General features: G+C 45.1%; 1 protein-coding gene across 2 annotated transcripts; it reads left to right on the top strand.

The window, feature by feature from the left end:
* Positions 1-75: 75 nt before the first annotated feature.
* On the top strand, positions 76-19,288 carry celf1 (cugbp, Elav-like family member 1). 2 transcript variants are annotated; one of them, XM_088991629.1, is made up of 13 exons: positions 76-236; positions 5,436-5,623; positions 6,712-6,794; positions 8,611-8,659; positions 8,736-8,870; positions 10,370-10,449; positions 10,645-10,806; positions 12,281-12,350; positions 13,338-13,457; positions 13,565-13,660; positions 13,735-13,920; positions 15,187-15,330; positions 15,403-19,288. In XM_088991629.1, the coding sequence occupies exons 2-13, from the start codon at positions 5,446-5,448 to the stop codon at positions 15,528-15,530; spliced, it is 1,431 nt and encodes a 476-aa protein (XP_088847755.1). In that variant the 5' UTR covers positions 76-236; positions 5,436-5,445; the 3' UTR covers positions 15,531-19,288. The 2 variants fall into 2 exon arrangements, with proteins under 2 accessions (XP_088847755.1, XP_088847754.1); XM_088991628.1 differs by lacking the exon at positions 76-236 and adding an exon at positions 3,760-3,967.
* The last annotated feature ends 686 nt before the right edge of the window (positions 19,289-19,974 follow it).

The raw sequence follows: 19,974 nt of genomic DNA, 5'->3' as shown, positions 1-19,974 counted from the left end.
GCACCCCCGTTTGGCAGGTGCAATGGAAGCGGCCCGAGCTGGGGCGAGTGCCTTCCTTTTTTTTTACCCAGCAACGGCTAGCTGTCACAACCCGGGAAGTTGGGAGTACTCGCCGTTCAAACTTGTCCGTTTGAAAGTGTTCAACATAACACAACATTACATTTGCCGGCCAACGTCCAACAGGGCACCCTGGTCTCAGACAAAGCCAGTCAAATAAAGTGTGGCGTAAAAGACGGGTAAGTCGCTCATTTCAAGTTGGGAGAAAGGCTTGTTGGGAGCTAGCATGCTAGCCAGCTAGCCTTGCCGAGGCGAGCCGAAGCCGAAGGTTGTGAGTGCGCGCGCGCGCCCGCCTCGCAGCTGACTGTCAAACACTTGGTCTTGCTTGGCTAACGCTAAGGTGACGGACGACACGGCGTGTGGCGTTGATGGCGAGAAGCCGGTGTCAAATGAGAACACTTCTGCTCACTATGAATAAATGATGTTTTGGTCACTATTTATATCCGAAAAGAGGGCGCATGTGACGTCATCGACTAACGCGGTACTGGCAAGAGTATTTAAACTTGGAAACTTTATTGCACTTGGGCAAGAGTACTGAGCCGTTCTTGTTTTTCTGGTGTCCAAATTGCCACACCCCACTCATTATTATTATTTCCGGAGTTTTCCCCGTGAATAACAAAGTATTATATGACAAATTAACACTCGTTTATTTCTGAAGGCGTCACACTGTTAATTACTAATTACCCTCTATCATACAATACTATACAATACAATAAACCCTGATTGATATAGCGCTTTTACAACAGCTGCAGCTTATATGATCTCATTCTTGTCATAGGGTTATTTGTCAAATACAGTGATACTTCAGCTCACAAACTTAATTGGTTCCCAGAAAGTGTGTGTAAGGCGAAAAGTTTATCTGCCGAACATTTATTTCCCATAAGAAACCATTAAAAATGTGAATAATCCGTTCCCAGGTCCCCATAAAACATAATTTCCTGTGTAATAAGCCTTAAAACTACACAAAATATACCTTATTTTATGTATAATAAATGTGCTATTGTATTGTAATGAAAGAAATAAACTAGTACATAATAAAGTCGTTTTATTGACCTTTTATGATTGTCATGGATGCAGTTTCCTCTTGATGATATCCGAGTGAAGTTGCCGTGCTTTCTCGGCGATAATACCCTCACTCACACTGTCCCCTGAAAGCTGCTTTTCGTTAATCCAAATCAATAGACGTTTTTTTCAACCTCTTCTATTGCCTGAGACCATTGTTTAGACAACCCCGAAATACCCTTAGCCACATGTAGCAACTTAGCATACTGGTACTGGGACACTGAGTCACACAAACGCACACCTCGGTGTTTTTCGATTATCTCCTGATCTTCTGATGGACCGTCATTTTCTCCTGTGTCCTCTTCGGCTTAACACTAGTCTGTGGTGGGGACTTTTTCGGTTCCATAATAGCAAAAATACTCCACTCGAAAACAAACCATGTCTGCACTCAAAGAAAGTGGGTGTGGAAAACTACTCCGCCAGCCACCGTGGCACTGGTCGACCGTGTGGTTTGGTGTCCTTCCGCCGGAAACTAGTTTGTATGCCAAGATTATATTCTCACAAATTTAATGTTTGGAAGGTGAAAAGTTTGTGAGCTAAAGCGTTCGTAAACCGACGTATCACTGTACTTTATTTCTTCATCTGCCCAATTTTGCGTCCGTTTATCCCGACAAGGGTCAAGCGTGTGTCAAAGCCTATCCCAGCTGTCTTTGGGCCGTCGGCGGGGTACAACCTTAACCTGTTGTCAGCCAATCGCAGAAATCGTTGATTGTGGAATTTTGTTCCAAGTGCTGTCGTGGCTTGGAATTGAAGCGGATTGATGTGGGATAGGAGATGTGAGACAGTCTCTTTTGGTCAATGGATGCTACAGCTTCATGTTTGCTTTCAGCATTTAGCTTGTACTAGACATGCACATTCCACCATGATGTATCTGATCCACTGGTGAAAAGGAGGCTTTTCTCTCTTCTATCATCTATAACTGCTTCATGCATCGAGGAGGGTGCAGAAAGAAAGAGTGTCTGTGTCTTTTGTGTTGTCATATTTGTTTTTTGATGTTGTTTGGACTTCAAGATGGCGTCGCGGGAGTGGCTGCCTTGACAGCAGCTTCTGTACTTTGGTTTTGCTGCTGTGAAATGTCCATTTGTCCACAGTGAGACAAATAAAGGTTCATCGAATCGAATGTGATCAAATTGCCATCCACATTTCAACTTTTTTAGCTTGTAGCAGACGTGCACATTCCACCCTGAGCCACTGCTGAAAAGGATGCTTTGATCCTGTCCTCTTTCATCTAGCACTGCTTCATGTCACAAACGGGGTACAGCAAGTGCTGAGGAATGAATGACTCTCTGTGTCTTTGTGTTGTCATTATTTGTTATCTAGTTATTTTTGTTTTTTTTTACTTCAAAATGGCGCCGCAAGAGTGGCTGCCTTTACAGCAGCTCATGTATTTTGTTTTTCTACTTCTTTCTTTCCTTTCGTCTTCCTTTCATCACTTTGCTGCTGTGTTACTTCCAAGTAGAGTGAACGCTGGCGTGAATGGCTGCCGCTGCTCACCCGTGCAAGAAACGGTGACTGTATTATTATTAGCTAGCTAGCTTTCTATCTATTTGAGTTACTTTAGGGTTGAATGAACGCGTGGCTCCCGCTGCTCATACACAGAAAAACTGATCCTGTGACTGTAAAGTGACCTTGAGAGTTTTGAAAGGCGCTTCGAAATCAAATGTATTATTATATTATTATTATTATTATTGTTGTTGTTGTTGTTGTTGTTGTTGTTGTTATTATTATCATTTGCTAGCTATTTGCCATCTATTAGCGATCTGGCTAGCTAGCTAGCTTGCTTGCTAGCTATTCACTATCGAACTGACTGGCTATCTAGTTGGCTGGCTATCTAGCTAGGTATCTGTTGGCTATCGATTGGCTAGCTAGCTTTCTATCTATTTGAGTGACTTTAGGGTTGAATGAACGCGTGGCTCCCGCTGCTCATACACAGAAAAACTGATCCTGTGACTGTAAAGTGACCTTGAGAGTTTTGAAAGGCGCTTCGAAATCAAATGTATTATTATTATTATTATTATTATTATTATTATTATTATTATTATTATTATTATTATTATTATTATTATTATTATCATTTGCTAGCTATTTGCCATCTATTAGCCATCTGGCTAGCTAGCTAGCTTGCTTGCTAGCTATTCACTATCGAACTGACTGGCTATCTAGTTGGCTGGCTATCTAGCTAGGTATCTGTTGGCTATCGATTGGCTAGCTAGCTATCTTTCTATCTATTTGAGTTACTTCCGGTTTGAGTGAACGCTGGCGTGTGTAGCTGCCGCTGTTCACCCGCAGAAAAACTTATCCTATGGCCCGGCTGCCGCTTTGCCAATGCACTTCACACCTGCAAATTAATTGGGCAGCGCTCCCCCCTCCCCCCCGTCCTCCTCCAACAAGACCGGAACATAATTGTTGGTCGGCGAGGATTAGTTGGCGGCCGCGCGGCGGCGTTGGCCGTCTCTTTTCATGGCCACTGCCTTATCGCCATCAATCTGACACGCTGTTTATCTGACGCTGCAGCCATTTGTGCTGGCCTAGGGGAAACGCTGACAAAGGGCGCGCGTGGGTCATCAGCATTTTGATTGTGGCCACAGCGCCCGGGGTGCCCCCTCCCCGGCATCGCGTCGCCGCTTCCTGGACAGGCGGGCCTTTACGCTGGCCGCGGCGTCGTCCTCCCTCGTCCCCCGCCGGCCACTTTGTCCGTGTGGTGCGGATCCGCCAGCCGCTGCCTTCCCACCTTTGTTAACTTTGGCGGCTGGTCCGTTTTCGCCTTCGAAGCCACCATGGCATCTTTTAAGCTGGATTTCCTGCCCGAGATGCTGGTGGATCATTGCTCTTTGAACCCGAGTCCCGTGTGAGTCGCCTTTTCTCATTTCTTCCACTTGCGCCGCCGGAATTGAGGTCCGCTTTTGAACTTTGGCTTCGGAACTGTGCGGACAGTCCTTCGGGCGTCCGTTCGCATTTTGCAAATGCGTGGCCGTCAGAACCAATAATAATAATACATTTGATTTCTAAGCGCCTTTCAAAACTCTCAAGGTCACTTTACAGTCAAATGATCAGTTTTTCTGTGGGTGAGCAGTGGCAGCCACACGCGCCAGTGTTCACTCGACCCGGAATAACTCAAATAGATAGAAAGATCGCAAACTAGCCAATTGATAGCCAACTGGATAGCCAACCAGCTAGATAGTGAATAGCTAGATAGCTAGCCAGCCATCCAGATAGCAATAGATAGCAAATAATAATAATAATAATAATAATAATAATAATAATAATAATAATAATAATAATAATAATAATAATAATAATAATAATTGTCTTTTCTAAGCGCATTTCAAAACTCTCAGGGTCACTTTACAGTCAAAGGAACTGTTTTTCTGTGGGTGAGCAGCAGCAGCCACACGTGCCAGGGTTCACTCAAGCCAAAATAACTTGAGATAAAGATAGAAAGCTAGCTAGCTAATAGAATGCTAGATAGCTAATAGATAGCTAGCTAACTAGATAGCTAATATGTTTCCTGACAAAAATAGCCAGCTAGCTATATTGCTAATAACTAGCTCTCTAGCTCGCGAGATATTTAATACAGGTAGCATCCGATTTACGACACACCTCCAGACGTCTTGAAAATCTATTAGCTGGCTATCTTGTTTGTTATTGTATTGTTATTTTAACTTTGGATTGGATTGGAAAGGCCAATCCAATGCAATCTTGTTATCTAGTTGGCTATCTAGCTATCTAGCTATTAGCTATATAGCTAGCTAGCTATTATCTATCTATTTGCTAGGCATTAGCTATCTATTCTCTAGGTTTTAGCTATCTATTCACTAGATATTGGCTATCAGTGGATATCTATTAGCTAGCTATCTAGCTAGCTAGCTTTCTGACTATTTCAATGACTTCCGGGTTGAGTGAACGCTGGCGCGTGTGGCTGCCGCTGCTCACCCACAGAAAAACTTATCCTGTGACTATAAAGTGACCTTGAGAGTTTTGAAAGGTGCTCATGAATTAAATGTATTATTATTATTATTATTATTTTATTTTTATTTCAATTCTACGCCTGGCACCGCAACGCGCGTGCAGGCCGGCAACGCGTACGACAATTTTGGCCAGCCAGCATCTCACTCTCGCACAGCAATTGACCATGTGATGGCACCAGAGGGAGGGGGGAAGTTGTGAGTCATTTAGCCTCCGATTCAACATTTTGAATGGATTTCGACTTACGACCACTTGGTCGGAACAGAACTCGGTCGTAAGTCGGATGCTACCTTTAGATAGCTCGCTAGCTCTTTAGCTAATATGTTTCCTGACGTGTGGTGTGGTTGCAGCGTCAAGAAGATGAACGGGTCCCTGGACCACCCCGACCAACCCGACGTGGACGCCATCAAAATGTTTGTGGGCCAGATCCCGCGCGCCTGGTCCGAGGAGCAGCTGCGGGAGCTCTTTGAGCCGTACGGCGCCGTCTACGAGATCAACGTTCTCAGGGACCGCAGCCAGAACCCGCCCCAGAGCAAAGGTGAGTGGCCACAATAGCGCGCGCTTGATCCTCGCAGGCGGCGAGGTCCTTCAAACGCTTGCCTTCTGACCCCTCGGCCTCACGGGACGGCGTCCGGCCTCGTTGGTTGAGCCCATTTACTAGTCATGGAAATTCCGGCTCCTTTCAGAGAGCCGGATCTTTTGGCTCGGCTCACTAAAAAGATCGAGCTCTTTTGGCTCCCAAATGGTTCTCAGGTTTTTTGTTGCTTAAATTAACTATTAAAAATCATGTAAAATTATGTGAAAAACGAATTACTCATGTAAAAAAATACACTACAGTGATACCTCGGTTTACGAACCCCTTGGCTTATGAACTTTTTGGTTTACGAATGTTCAATTTATGAACATTTAACCTTGGCATACAAACTATTTTTTGGGACACACACGGAGTGCCACAATGAGTGATGTGTCGTTCTCCTAACAAGAAAATGGCAGCCGACTTGTTTTTGTCCTCTATTCCCCGCCCCCAGTCTTGGGTTAAAGCCACGTGATTGGTCAAGAACGCAGCAGTGAGGGGGGGGGGGGGGGTGAAACATTAAAGAGGTAGCGATGAAAAGGTTTCTTCAGCTGTCATCTGTACTTCTTTGAAGGTGTCGGACGTTTCGCTTCTTATCAAAGAAACTTCGTCAGCAAACTAAAGTCTTACTGGTAGTTTCGGCCTTATATATATCCCTACTGTCCAGACATGGCGGTGCCGGACTCTGCTATGATAGGTCCCTGCTCTCAGGTTGGGGGGAGCAGAGTAGTGCTTTTGCTTTGTAGTGCTATCAAGCTCTGTCGTCCTGTTTCCTGTGCTACTCACAGTGTGCTTCTATTCCCCCCCCCCTCACCTTCTTCTCACTGCTGCGTGTGTCTGTAATTCTCCCCTCCCTCCTCGACCTCGGATCTTGACCAATCACATGCAGCTTTAACCGAAGACTGGGGGCGGGGGCAAAAAAAAGTTGGCTACCATTTCCGGCTCCTTGTTAGGAATCGGCTCTCTTTGTTCACTTCAGAGATCCGGCTCTAAGAACCGGCTCGTTCGCGAACGACACATCACTACCATTTCCATGTGTGTTGCGGTGACAGGTTGCTGTTTCGTCACGTACTACACTCGCAAGTCGGCCTTGGAGGCTCAGAACGCTCTTCACAACATGAAGATTCTTCCGGGGGTGAGTGGCCGGCCGCCGCCACGTCCTCCCACCCCGTCCTTTGGACGGTTTCCGTGGCAACAAAGCATCCACCCTTCTCAGGCAGCTTTGGTCATTTTGACATTGCAGCACCATTTGTCATTTGAGCCTTTCGTCACGGAGATGTGGTCCAAAATCAGGCCATGAATGGGGTCGCCGCACCACTCTTCAGCATCCATGGACCTATCTCGCTACCGGAGGGGGTGGGGGGGGGGGTGTCAAAGTCATTTTTTTGCCGCTAGGGGGCCACATTGTAGTTATGATTTGAATTTGAGGAAGCCATTCGAATACAGTGGTACCTCGGCTTACGAACGCTTTAGCTAACGAACTTTTCGCCTTATGAATATTAACAAATTTGCGATAATATAATCTTGGCATACGAACTAGTTTTCGGTAAACACATGCAGCGCAACAATGGCTGGCGGACTACTTTTCATCACCCACTTTCCTTGAGTGCAGACGTGGTTTGTTATCGAGTGGAGTACTTTTGCCATTATGGGAGCGAAAAAGACCCCATCACAGGCAAGTGTTCAGCCTAAAAGGACACAAAAGAAAATGACGGTCGAGCAGAAGAAGGAGATCATTGAAAAACACCAACGAGGTGTGCGTTTGTGTGACTTAGCATCCCAGTACCAGAATGCTAATATTGCTACATGTGGCTAAGGGTGTTTCTGTGTTGTCAAAGCAACGGTCTCAGGCAATATAAGAGGTTGAAAAACTTCTGTTGATTTGGATGAACGAATGGCAGCTAGCAGGGGACAGTGTGAGTGAGGGTATTATCGCCGAGAAAGCACAGCAACTTCACTCGGCCATCATCAAGAGGCAACTGCATCCACGACCATCACAAAGGTCAATAAAACGACTTTATTATCCAGTACAGTTTGTTTCTTTCATGACAATACAATAGCAGATTTATTATACATAAGATAATGTATATTCTGTGTAGTTTTAAGGCTTATTTCATAGGAAATTATGTTTTATGGGGACCTGGGAACGCATTATTCACAATTTTAATGGTTTCTTATGGGAAATAAATGTTCGGCAGGCGAACACTTATACACGATCACTCAGATATCATCAAGAGGCAACTACCATGAACATCACCAAGGTCAATAAAACGACTTGATTATACAGTACAGTTTATTTCTTTCATTACAATACAATAGCACACAGGTGTCAAAGTCAAGGCCTGGGGGACCAATCCGGCCCGCCACATCATTTTTTTCGGCCCGCAAAAGCAAATCAAACTTGTGAAATTCCATGATGCTCGCTAAAATCCTAACCAAAATTTCATACATTTCACAATCATTAATCTTTACTTCAGATTTGAAAACTAGTTATTCATTCATTTGTTGTGCTCTCTAATGGCTTCCCCAAAATCTTAACGGCCCTTGAAAGGAAACACTAACTATAATGTGGCCCGCGGCAAAAAATGACTTTGACACCCCTGAAATAGCACATTTATTCTGCATAAAATAAGGTATATTTTGTGTAGTTTTAAGGCATATTTATTGGAAAATTATGTTTTATGGGGATCTGGGAGTGGATTATTCTCATTTTTAAGGGTTTTCTATGAAAAATTAATATTTGAAAGACACACTTTTGGCCTGACACACTTTCTGGGAACCAATTAAGTTGGTAAACGGAGGTATCACTGTATTTCATCCCCTCAGCATATTCCATACAGAGCGCACCACAAATGAGCGAATGAACTGCAGTGGAAAAGTTTTGGTTTTGGTCGCGCAAAGCAAAGCGTCGGCGGCCATTGACGTGCGATCCATTTGTTCCCCTGGTCCAGATGCACCACCCGGTCCAGATGAAGCCGGCCGACAGTGAGAAGAACAACGGTGAGCACTTTTGGGGCCGACGGGTCGAGCGCGCTGCGCCTGATTTGAGCGTTGGTTGGCCTGGCGTGTGATGCAGCGGTGGAGGACCGTAAGCTGTTCGTCGGCATGATCTCCAAGAAGTGTAACGAGAACGACATGCGCCTGATGTTCTCGCCCTACGGGCAAATTGAGGAGTGTCGGATACTTCGGGGCCCCGACGGACTCAGCCGAGGTGACCACGCAGCGCTCGCGCCGCCATTTTTATCCGCGTTTACGCCGTCCCGCCTCAGTCAAACGGGCCGGCATCCGCTAATAATAATAATAATAATAATAATAATAATAATAATAATAATAATAATAATAATAATCATCATCATCATCATCATCATGATCATACATTTCATTTCTAAGCACCTTTCAAAACTCTCAGGGTCACTTTTCAGTCAGAGGATCAGTTTTTCTGTGGGTGAGCAGTGGCAGCCACACGCGCCAGTGTTCACTCAACACGGAAGTAACTCAAATCAATAGAAAGCTAGCTAGAAAGCTAATTGATAGCCAACAGATACCCAGCTAGATAGCCAGTCAGTTAGTGAATAGATAGATAGCTAGCTAGGTAGCCAGCTAGCTAGCCAGATAGCCAATAGCTAGCAAATAGCTAGCAAATGATAATAATAATAATAATACATTTCATTTCTAAGCGCCTTTCAAAACTCTCAGGGTCACTTTTCAGTCAGAGGATCAGTTTTTCTGTGGGTGAGCAGTGGCAGCCACACGCGCCAGTGTTCACTCAACACGGAAGTAACTCAAATTAATAGAAAGCTAGCTAGCAAGCTAATTGATAGCCAACAGATACCTAGCTAGATAGCCAGTCAGTTAAATAGTGAATAGATAGATAGCTAGCTAGGTAGCCAGCTAGCTAGCCAGATAGCAAATAGCTAGCAAATGATAATAATAATAATAATAATAATAATAATACATTTCATTTCTTACCGACTTTCAAAACTCTTCAGGTCACTTTACAGTCACAGGATCAGTTTTTTGCGGGTGAGCAGCGGCAGCCATATGCGCCAGCGTACACTCAACCCGGAAGTAACTCAAATCGATAGAAAGCTAGCTAATAGATCAGTAGATCTATTAGATCTACTGATCTACTATTATAGATAGTCTATTAATAGATAGATAGCTCGATAGGCCAGATAGGCAACCAGCTAGCTAGCCAGATAGCCAATAGATAGCAAATAGCTAGAAAATAATCATAATAATAATCATCCATTTCATTTCTAAGCGCCTTTCAAAACTCTTACGGTCACTTGACAGTCACCGGATCAGTTTTTCTGCGGGTGAGCAGCGGCAGCCATATGCGCCGACTCAACCCGGAACTCAACCCGGAAGTAACTCAAATAGATAGAAAGCTAGCTAATACATAGCTAATAGATAGCCTTCCGGATAGCTAGCTAGATAGCTAGTCAGCTAATAGATAGATAGCTTGATAGGCAGCCAGCTAGCTAGACAGCTAATAGATAGCAAATAGATTGCTAGCTAGGTAACCAGCTAGATAGCCATCTAGATAACCAGCTAGATAGCTAGCTAGATAGCCAGAAAAGTTAGCTTTTCTCAAACTGGCAAACGTGGTTCTTTTGAGACCGGCGTCCGAGCTCTGCTGTTGCCGTCGGCCCCCGTCGCCGCTCGGACGACATCAATGGCGGACGCATGCACGCTTGTGTGTTTCAGGTTGCGCCTTTGTGACCTTCACCGCCCGGCAGACGGCCCAAGCCGCCATCAAGTCCATGCACCAGTCCCAAACCATGGAGGTGAGCGCCCGTCCAATCCAAATCCACCGCGAGTCTCGTAGCCCCGCTCGCCGCCACTATTCGACTATAGAAAACCCCAACAGCCGTTAACGTTCCTTCTCTCCGATGGTCCGTTCAAAACGCGTGGGAAACGAATAGGATTGACTGTTTTCCCTGCGGCTGTGCCACACCTTCTTGTTTGTGTGTGGCATTCAGGGCTGCTTGTCGCCCATGGTGGTCAAGTTCGCCGACACGCAGAAGGACAAGGAGCAGAAACGCATGGCGCTTCAACTGCAGCAGCAGATGCAGCAGCTCAGCGCCGCCTCCATGTGGGGAAACCTCACCGGTCTGGGAAGTCTGGGGCCACAGTACCTGGCTGTAAGACTACCCCCCCTCTCCACCCGCCGCACACTTCCTTTTTTCTATTGCAGTCACTCGGACGTCAAGACCAGGGCTGTCAAAGTTATTTTTTGCCGCGGATTTGTTTTTGTGGGCCGAATAAAATGAGGTGGCGGGTCAGAATTGGCCCCCGGGCCTTGACTTGGACACCTTTATAGTAAGGGATTAGCCAGGTAGCTGAATAGAAAGAGAGATAGCTAGCTTTCTTGCTACCTTGATCGCTTGCTAGCTCGGTTGCTAGCTAGCTCGACAGATGAGCATGGAATTTCCAACGTTTGATTTGCTTTGGCGGGCCGAATAAAATGAGGTGGCGGGCCAGAATAGGCCCCCGGTCCTTGACTTGGACACCTTTATAGTAAGGGATTAGCCAGCTAGCTGAATAGAAAGAGAGATAGCTAGCTTTCTTGCTACCTCGATCGCTTGCTAGCTCAGTTGTTGGCTAGCTTCTTAGATGAGCATGGAATTTCCCACCTTTCATTTGCTTTGGCAGGCCGACTAAAGTGAGGTGGCGGGCCAAAATTGGCCCCCGGGCCTTGATTTGAACACCGATGATTTAAAGGATTAGCCAGCAAGCTGAATAGAAAGAGAGCTAGCAAGCTAGCTTGCTATCTACCTTGATCACGTGCTAGCTATCTTGATTGCTTGCTAGCTTGGTTGTTAGCTACCTTGATCACTTGCTAGCTCGGTTGCTAGCTAGCTCGACAGATGAGCATGGAATTTCCCACCTTTGATTTGCTTTGGGGGCTGAATAAAATGATGTGGGCCAGAATTGGCCTTGCCTTGGACACCTGTGGTGTAAGGGATTAGCCAGATAGCTGAATAAAAAGAGAGCTAGCTTTCTAGCTACCTTGATCGCGTGCTAGCTCAGTTGTTAGATAACTTGATAGATGAGCATGGAATTTCCCACCTTTGATTTGCTTTGGTGGGCCGAATAAAATGAGGTGTCGGGCCAAAATTGGCCCCCGGGCCTTGATTTGAGCACCCATGATGTAAAGGATTAGCCAGCAATCTGAATAAAAACAGTGCTAGCTCATTTGCTAGCTATATTGATAGATGAACATGGAAAAAGTTTGATTTGATTTGCTTTGGCGGGCCGAATAAAATGATGTGGCAGGCCAGATTTGGCCCCGGGTCCTTGCCTTGGGCACCTGTTATGTCAGGGATTAGCCAGCTAGCTGAATAGGAAGAGCTCGATCGCTAGCTAGCGAGCTCAATAGATGAGTATGGAATTTTACAAATTTAATCTGGCCCCCGGGCCTTGACTTTGACACCTATGCTCAAGACGATTCTATGCGGGACCCGTCCAATAATACAATCTGCACATTGTTTTGTGATAGCAAAATCATTTTCCGCTTCCTCTTTTGATTAAAGTTGAGCTTTGAGAGTGCAGCGGCAGCGAAATTTGACAAATGATTGACGCTGATTTCCCCAATGGTGGTTGGACTGTGTGCAGATTTACTTGCAGCTGCTGCAGCAGTCGGCCTCGGCGGGGAACGCACTGGGCAACCTGCACCCCGCCTCAGGTACGCCGCCTCACGCGCTGACCCTAGGGTGAGTCGCGTGAATGCTAGTCCCGCATCCGCCATTTGCAAATTGGGCCACGCCGGCGCCTCCCCCATGATGGCCGCCATCCACTCAAACCCCATTGATGAACCGCATATAATAATAATAATAATAATAATAATAATAATACATTTCATTTTTCAGCGCCTTTCAAAACTCTCAAGGTCACTTTACAGTCACAGGATCAGTTTTTCTGTGGGAGAGCAGCGGCAGCCACACGCGCCAGCGTTCACTCAACCCAGAATAACTCATAGAACTAATAGATAGAAGTTAACTAGCTAGCTAATAGATAATAGATGGGAAGTACCTTTTAAAGAGTAGTTGATCACAATCTGAATCCTCTTTATTAGCCAAGTATGTAGAACATACACAGCATTCATTCAACCCGGAAGTGACTCAAATAGATAGAAAGCTAGCTAGCTAGCTAATAGATAGCTACTCACACACACACAGGATCAGCTTTTTTCCGTGGGTGAGCAGCGGCAGCCACACGCACCAGTGTTCACTCAACCCGGAAGTTACTCAAATAGATAGAGAGCTAGCTAGCTGGCTAATATATAGCTACTTTACAGTCACATGATAAGTTTTTTGTGGGTGAGCAACGGCAGCCACACGCACCAGTGTTCACTCAACCCGGAAGTTACTCAAATAGATATAGAGCTAGCTAGCTGGCTAATATATAGCTACTTTACAGTCACAGGATAAGTTTTTTGTGGGTGAGCAACGGCAGCCACACGTGCCAACGTTCACTCAACCCGGAAGTAACTCAAATAGATAGTAAGCTAGCTCTCTAGCTAATAGAATAGTTCCTTCCAACCTGTCCAGAAAGATGGCAACCTCTCATTGTTGTGTGTTTGTGTGTTGTGTGTGTGTGTGTGTGTGTGTGTGTGTGTGTGTGTGTGCGGGCATGTGTGTGTATGTGTGTGCGTGTGTGTGTGCGTACACAGGTCTGAACGCCATGCAGAACTTGGCGGCGTTGGCAGCAGCAACGGCCAGCCAGGCTTCAGCATCGGTCTCCAGCGCCATGACCACATCCAGTAGCCCGCTAAGCGCGCTAACGAGCGCAGGTAAAAAGTCCGCGTGGGCCGTTGTGTCATTTGTGCCTGCCCACCACACGCAAAGGGGTCGGGTGGGGGAGACATCTTCACCGCCTCGCTCGTCCATCCCCACCCAGGCTCGTCGCCCACCTCCAACGGCGCGTCGTCCGTCAACCCCATGGCGGCGTCTCTGGGGACGCTTCAGTCTCTGGCCGCCGGCGGCTCGCTCGCAGGTAGCGCATGGCGGCGCGTGGCGGGTATGAGGGTACGATCCACGCCCTGACGCCTTCCCCTTTGCGGCCAGCAGGAATGGCGACCCTAAACGGTGGCGGCGGGCTGGGCTCGGGAGGCCTGTCCAACGGCTCAGGCGTCGGCGGCGCGGCCGAGGCGCTGAGTCAGGCGTACTCGGGGATCCAGCAGTACCTGCCGGGGCTCTACAACCACAGCCTGCTGTCGCAACAGAGCGTCTCGGCCGCCGGCAGCCAAAAGGAAGGTGAGTCTCGTGCGACCGGGAGGCCTTCGGCGGCGGCGTGGGGTGGGGCAACGTGACCACGTTGAAGCCACGCCTACAGCCACAAATGCAAATTGTGGGTTTCTAATTTGAAGTACAGTGCGGAATGAAAAATAATTTGCTCAAATAGATAGAAAGCTAGCTAGCTAGCTAGCCAATAGAGAGCTAATAGCTAGCCAGCCAAATAGCTAGCTAATAGATAGCCAGCTAGCTGGATAGATAGCCAATAGATAGTAAGCTAGCTAATAGATAGTAAGCTAGCTAGCTAATAGATAACATTATTATAATAACAATAATTGGATTGGATTGGATTTGCCTTTATTAGTCTTTACATTTCACAGCAGCAAAGTGATGAAAGGAATGAAAGTAGAAAACAAAATACATGAGCTGCTGGAAAGGCAGCCACTCTCGCGGCGCCGTCTTCAAGTCAAAAGAACAAAAAAACTACATAACAAATGATATGACAGCACAAAGAAACAGAGTCATTCATTCTTAAGCACTTTCGGTACCCTCTTTGTTACATGAAGCAGTTCTAGATGAAAGTGGAGAGGATCAAAGGATTCAATAATAATAATAATAATCATCATCATCATCATCATCCATCATAATAATAATAATAAAATAATTTATCAGCTCCTTTCAAACCGTTCAAGGTCAGTTTACAGACACGGGATCAGTTTTTCTGTGGGTGAGCAGCAGCAGCCACATGCGCCAGTATTCAATAAACCCGAAAGAAACTCAAATAGATAGAAAGCTAGCTAGCCAGTCAATAGATATCTAATAGCTAGCCAGCGATATAGCTAGCTAATAGATAGCCAGCTAGCTGGATAGATAGCTAATAGATAGCCAGCTAGATATCTAATAGATAGCCAGCTAGCTAGATAGCTAATACTTAGTATCCTACATAGCTAATAGATAGCTTTATAATAATAATAATAATAATAATAATAATAATAATATAATACATTTCGTTTATAAGCGCCTTTCAAAACTTTCAAGGTCATTTTAGTCACAGGATCAGTTTTTCTGTGGGTGAGCAGCGGCAGCCACAGGCGCCAGTGTTCACTCAACCCGGAAGTAACTTAAATAGAAAGCTAGCTAGCTAATAGATAGCTAGCCAGATAGCTAGCCAGCTAATAGATATCTAGCTAGATAGCTAGCCAGATAACAGATACATAGCTAGATAGCTAGCCAGCTAACAGATAGCTAGCTATACTAGACTTTGAAAAGGTTGTCCCTCCTGCGCAGGTCCGGAAGGGGCCAACCTGTTCATTTACCACCTCCCTCAAGAGTTTGGCGACCAGGACCTGCTCCAGATGTTCATGCCCTTCGGCAACGTGGTCTCCGCCAAGGTCTTCATCGACAAGCAGACCAACCTCAGCAAGTGTTTCGGTCAGTTTACGCCGCCTTCAAACCTGGACCGGTTCTGATTAACACGGGTGCCGTCCGCCGTGTGGCCTCCAGGCTTCGTGAGCTACGACAACCCGGTGTCGTCGCAGGCGGCCATCCAGTCCATGAACGGTTTCCAGATCGGCATGAAGCGGCTCAAGGTGCAGCTCAAGCGCTCCAAGAACGACAGCAAGCCGTACTGAGGCCGGCCACCCGCCCCGCCTCGGTAAGTGCGGCGGAAGACCCGCCCCCCTTCCGCCGACGGACTGGATTCTCCACGTCTTCCCGTTTGTGGTTCACGCGCTTTTGTTTTGCCGACGCGCCACGTTTTCTTCGGAACTCTCGTTTGCCGTGCTTCCTTCCTTTCAAAGCTCCACCTTGGACAGCTCGGTTGCCCCTCTTGTCTTCTCCGCTGGAGTCCGGCCGCCCTGTTTCGCTAGCTAACTGATCTTGGTTGTCATTGGACGCCGAGCGTTTCCACTTTTCTCTCGCGAGCGCCAAAACTCAATGTGGCAGCCAAGCGGCACTCAGCCGCCGCCTTGCCACCAACTTGCCGCGCTCGTCGCGTTTTAAATCCTTCCCTCCCGAATTCTTTGACTTCATTTGTGGACGAAAAAGCCCAATTGCCCTCAGACCCCACCCCCCACAAACAGGGGAAGGATTCCCAATGGGCCCCAACTCGCATTGTACAGTGATACCTCAGCTTCGGAACGCTTGAGCTTACGAACCTTTCGCCTTACGAACAGTAAATTCGCGAGACTGGTGGACTAGTTTTCCACACCCCCTTCTTTGAGTGCAGATGTGTTTTGTTGTCGAGTGGAGTAATTTTACTATTATGGGACCGAAAAAGACTCCACCACAGGCTAGTGTTAAGCCAAAGAGGACACAAAAGAAAATGACAGTCGAGGAGAAGAAGGAGATTATCGAAAAACACCAACGAGGTGTGCGTTTGTGTGACTTAGTGTCCCAGTACCAGTATGCTAAGTCGACCATTGCTATATGTGGCTATGGGTGTTTCTGTGTTGTCTAAGCAACGGTCTCAGGCAATAGGAGAGGTTGAAAAACTTTTGTTGATATGGATGAACGAAAAGCAGCTGGCAGGGGACAGTGTGAGTGAGGGTATTATCGCCGAGAAAGCACGCCAACTTCACTCGGATATCATGAAGAGGCAACGACATCAACGACAATCACAAAGGTCAATAAAACGACTTTATTATACTGTACAATTTATTTCTTTCATTGCAATAGCAATGGCACATTTATTATACATAAAATAAGGTGTACTTTGTGTCATTTTAAGGCTTATTTAGTAGAAAATTATGTTTTATGGGGACCTGGGAAACGGATTATTCTCATTTTTGGTGGTTTCTTATGGGAAATTAATGTTTGGTAGACGAACTTTTCGCCTTACACACACTTACTGGGAACCAATTAAGTTTGTAAGCTGTGGTATCACTGTACGTATACGTATATTTTGAAAAACGTGAAACGGCTGCTAGCGAACAGGCCACGCCCCCTTGTGGAGCGAAAACGCCCACCCACCACATGAATGCCAAACGACAATGCATTTTTGTCTCTCTTTTGATACAAGACGGCGCCATGTGTCTTGATTAAAAAAAACCCAAGGTTTACTTTGTTCTTTTGTTTTGTGGGAGGGGGCAGTCAAGAAGTAAAAATAAATGATGTGGCGTTGCAAAAAGTGTTGGGGGACATTTTCTACCCCCTCTCTAAAACGGTCCCTCCAAAGGAATCTCTTTCGTGGCTTTTTGTCGAGGCGAGGCACCGACGTGTACATTGAAAAGGCTCCGCCTCTTCTATTTTTATATTACAAAACAGGGTTTTGTACTCCTCCCGTGTGCTGAGGAACTATTTATTGCCTAAATTATTCAGCTGCTGTCGTTTTCAACCACCCTTAATGGATCTCCGGGGGCAAATCCTTTTTTTTGTTTGTTTTTTTATTTAACGCTCAGAGAAACTAGCCCCAATATTGTCATTGGTTGCCATAACAACAAGACCAAATAAGGATGACGCCTCGTACTGACGTCACAAACGTTTATTGTGGAACGCCGTGAAAACTAAAAGACATTTACAAATATTATCAAGTATTGAAGACGATTTTAATAATAATAATAATAATACATTAGATTTCTAAGCGCCTTTCAAAACTCTCAATGTCACTTTACAGTCAGATGATACGTTTTTCTGTGATTGAGCAGCGGCAGCCACACGCGTAACTCAAATAGATAGAAATCTAGCTAGCTAGCTAATAGATACAGTAATAATAATAATAATAATAATAAAACTAATAATACATTTCGTTTATAAGCACCTTTCAAAACTCTCAAGGTCACTTTACAGTCACAGGATACAGTCGCTAATAGATAGCTACCTAGCCAGCTAGATAGCTAAACGATAGCTAGCTAGATATCTAGATATAACTTTGCTGCTGTGAAATGTAAATTTCTCCACTGCGAGACTAATAAAGGCAAATCCAATCCAATCCAGTAATCCAGTAAGACAGCTAGACAGCAAATAGATAGCTAGTTAGCTAGCTTAATAGCTAGATAGACTGTCATAAATCTTCTCTCATAAGGAATTCTGTCAAATGGAAATTCCTTAATCCGGAAAAAAAATAAGATATCTAGCTAGATAGCTCGCCAACTAGATAGCCATATAGATAATAGATAGCTAGTGAGATAGCTAGCCAGACAGCCAGATAGCTAATAGATAGCATATAGATAGATAGCTAGACAGCTAATAGATAGTTAGGTAGCTAGCTTGCAAACTAGCTAGACTGTGATAAAACTTCTCTCATAAGGAATTCTGTCAAAAAGAAATTCCTTAATCCGGAAAAATAATTATAGATATCTAGCTAGATAGCTCGCTAGCTAGATAGCCATATAGATAATAGATAGCTAGCCAGACAGCCAAATCGCTAATAGATAGCCTGCTAGACAGCTAATAGATAGCAAATAGATAGTTAGGTAGGTAGCTAGCTTGCTAGCTAGCTAGACTGTGATAAAACTTCTCTCATAAGGAATTCTGTCAAAAAGAAATTCCTTAATCTGGAAAAATAATTATAGATATCTAGCTAGATAGCTCGCTAGCTAGATAGCCATATAGATAATAGATAGCTAGCCAGATAGCTAATAGATAGCTAGCCAGCTAGATAGCATGTTACACTCGACATTTCACGTCCGGATCTGCATGCTCCACACCCCCTTTTACACGAGTACTAAACATAAACGGTAATTATCGTAGTTCCTCAGTCAAATGTCAAGTCGTGAAGATTTCCGCGGAGTCCCCACTAGTTGGATTGGGCTTGCCTCGGTGCTGATGTTTTGCTTAGCAAAAGGATGGACTCACCTGCATACATAGGAAGGTTCATATAAAAACGTTAAACACAAACACCAAACACAAAACAAGACCAAATAAATGATATTTTTGTTGTCATGGCAACCAATGACAACATTGACGCCGATGACACTCCGTTCATTCGTCTGATCAGTGAACGTCCACGCACGATCGATATCTCGACCCCCGTCGTAGCCAAAAACGGAAAGCAAACGCGACGAGACCGATCAACCATCTCAGCCTGATAATAAACCGCGACGAGTCTTGACTTTCATACGTGAGTCGGCTTTTGCCTTGTCACTTGCCTTTGCGGGCCCGCCGCACTTTTTCCGAGTGTTTAATAGGAGGAGGGCGACCCCAAGCGGACAAAAAATAAATAACACCGGTTGTTTATTGTGTGCTGTGAATTTCTCCCACTTCTTTGTGCCAAATGATTTCAATTCTTGGATTGCTGTTGTTGTTTCTTCTTCTTTTCTTTTCCGCGGATGTGATAATTTATCACACAATCATCAATTCAGAAAACCTTTCATGACTACTTTACGTGTCATCTGATGATGTTACGTTTGTGAATGGGGGGGCTTCAAGTTCAATAGATATTTTATTTCAACCCTGGCGTGTGTCGTGTTGTTTATCTCAAAGACTTCCTAGCATATTTCTAGCATATGACGTCACATCCCCTCCCCCCAATATATATATATATATATATATATATATATATATATATAAAATGTAACATCCGACTTACGACCGAGCTCCGTTCCGACCAAACGGGCGTAAGTCGAAATGGTCGTAAGTCGGATGTTGTGTGTGTGCTTCCATTGGAAACATGCGAGGACTCCGGTTCTTTGTACAGATGGTTAATTCTTTAATTTGATTTCACTTGCATCACGAATCATCAACGACACCACATTAGAACTCCAAACAAGCATAGCTATTTATTACACATAAACAATTGGATTTTACATCAGTGAAATAAACGTATGCAATACAATCGTACAAACCACTTTGCCCGCTTGCCGCTCCGAAATGGAAGGTTTGATCTTCTACTTTTGTATTTTTTCTTTGCTAAACAGCACTGCGACAAAGCATGTTCATTCTCAGTCTTCTCAGTTAGTTCCGGGTTGAGTGAACGCTGGCGCGTGTGGCTGCCGCTGTTCACCCGCAGAAAAAATATCCTGTGACTATAATGTGTCTTTGAGAGTTTTGAAACGGGCTTTGAAATGAAATTTATTATTATTATTTATTATTATTATTATTAAACGAAACAAAAGTAAAGAAGCACGGAAAGTAAAA

Source organism: Hippocampus bargibanti, linkage group LG03 (genome assembly GCF_051943395.1).
Source record: "Hippocampus bargibanti isolate YZ-2025 linkage group LG03, ASM5194339v1, whole genome shotgun sequence".
Taxonomy (NCBI): domain Eukaryota; kingdom Metazoa; phylum Chordata; class Actinopteri; order Syngnathiformes; family Syngnathidae; genus Hippocampus; species Hippocampus bargibanti.
Note: the sequence above shows the minus strand (reverse complement) of the source record. Positions and strands in the feature narration are given on the sequence as shown.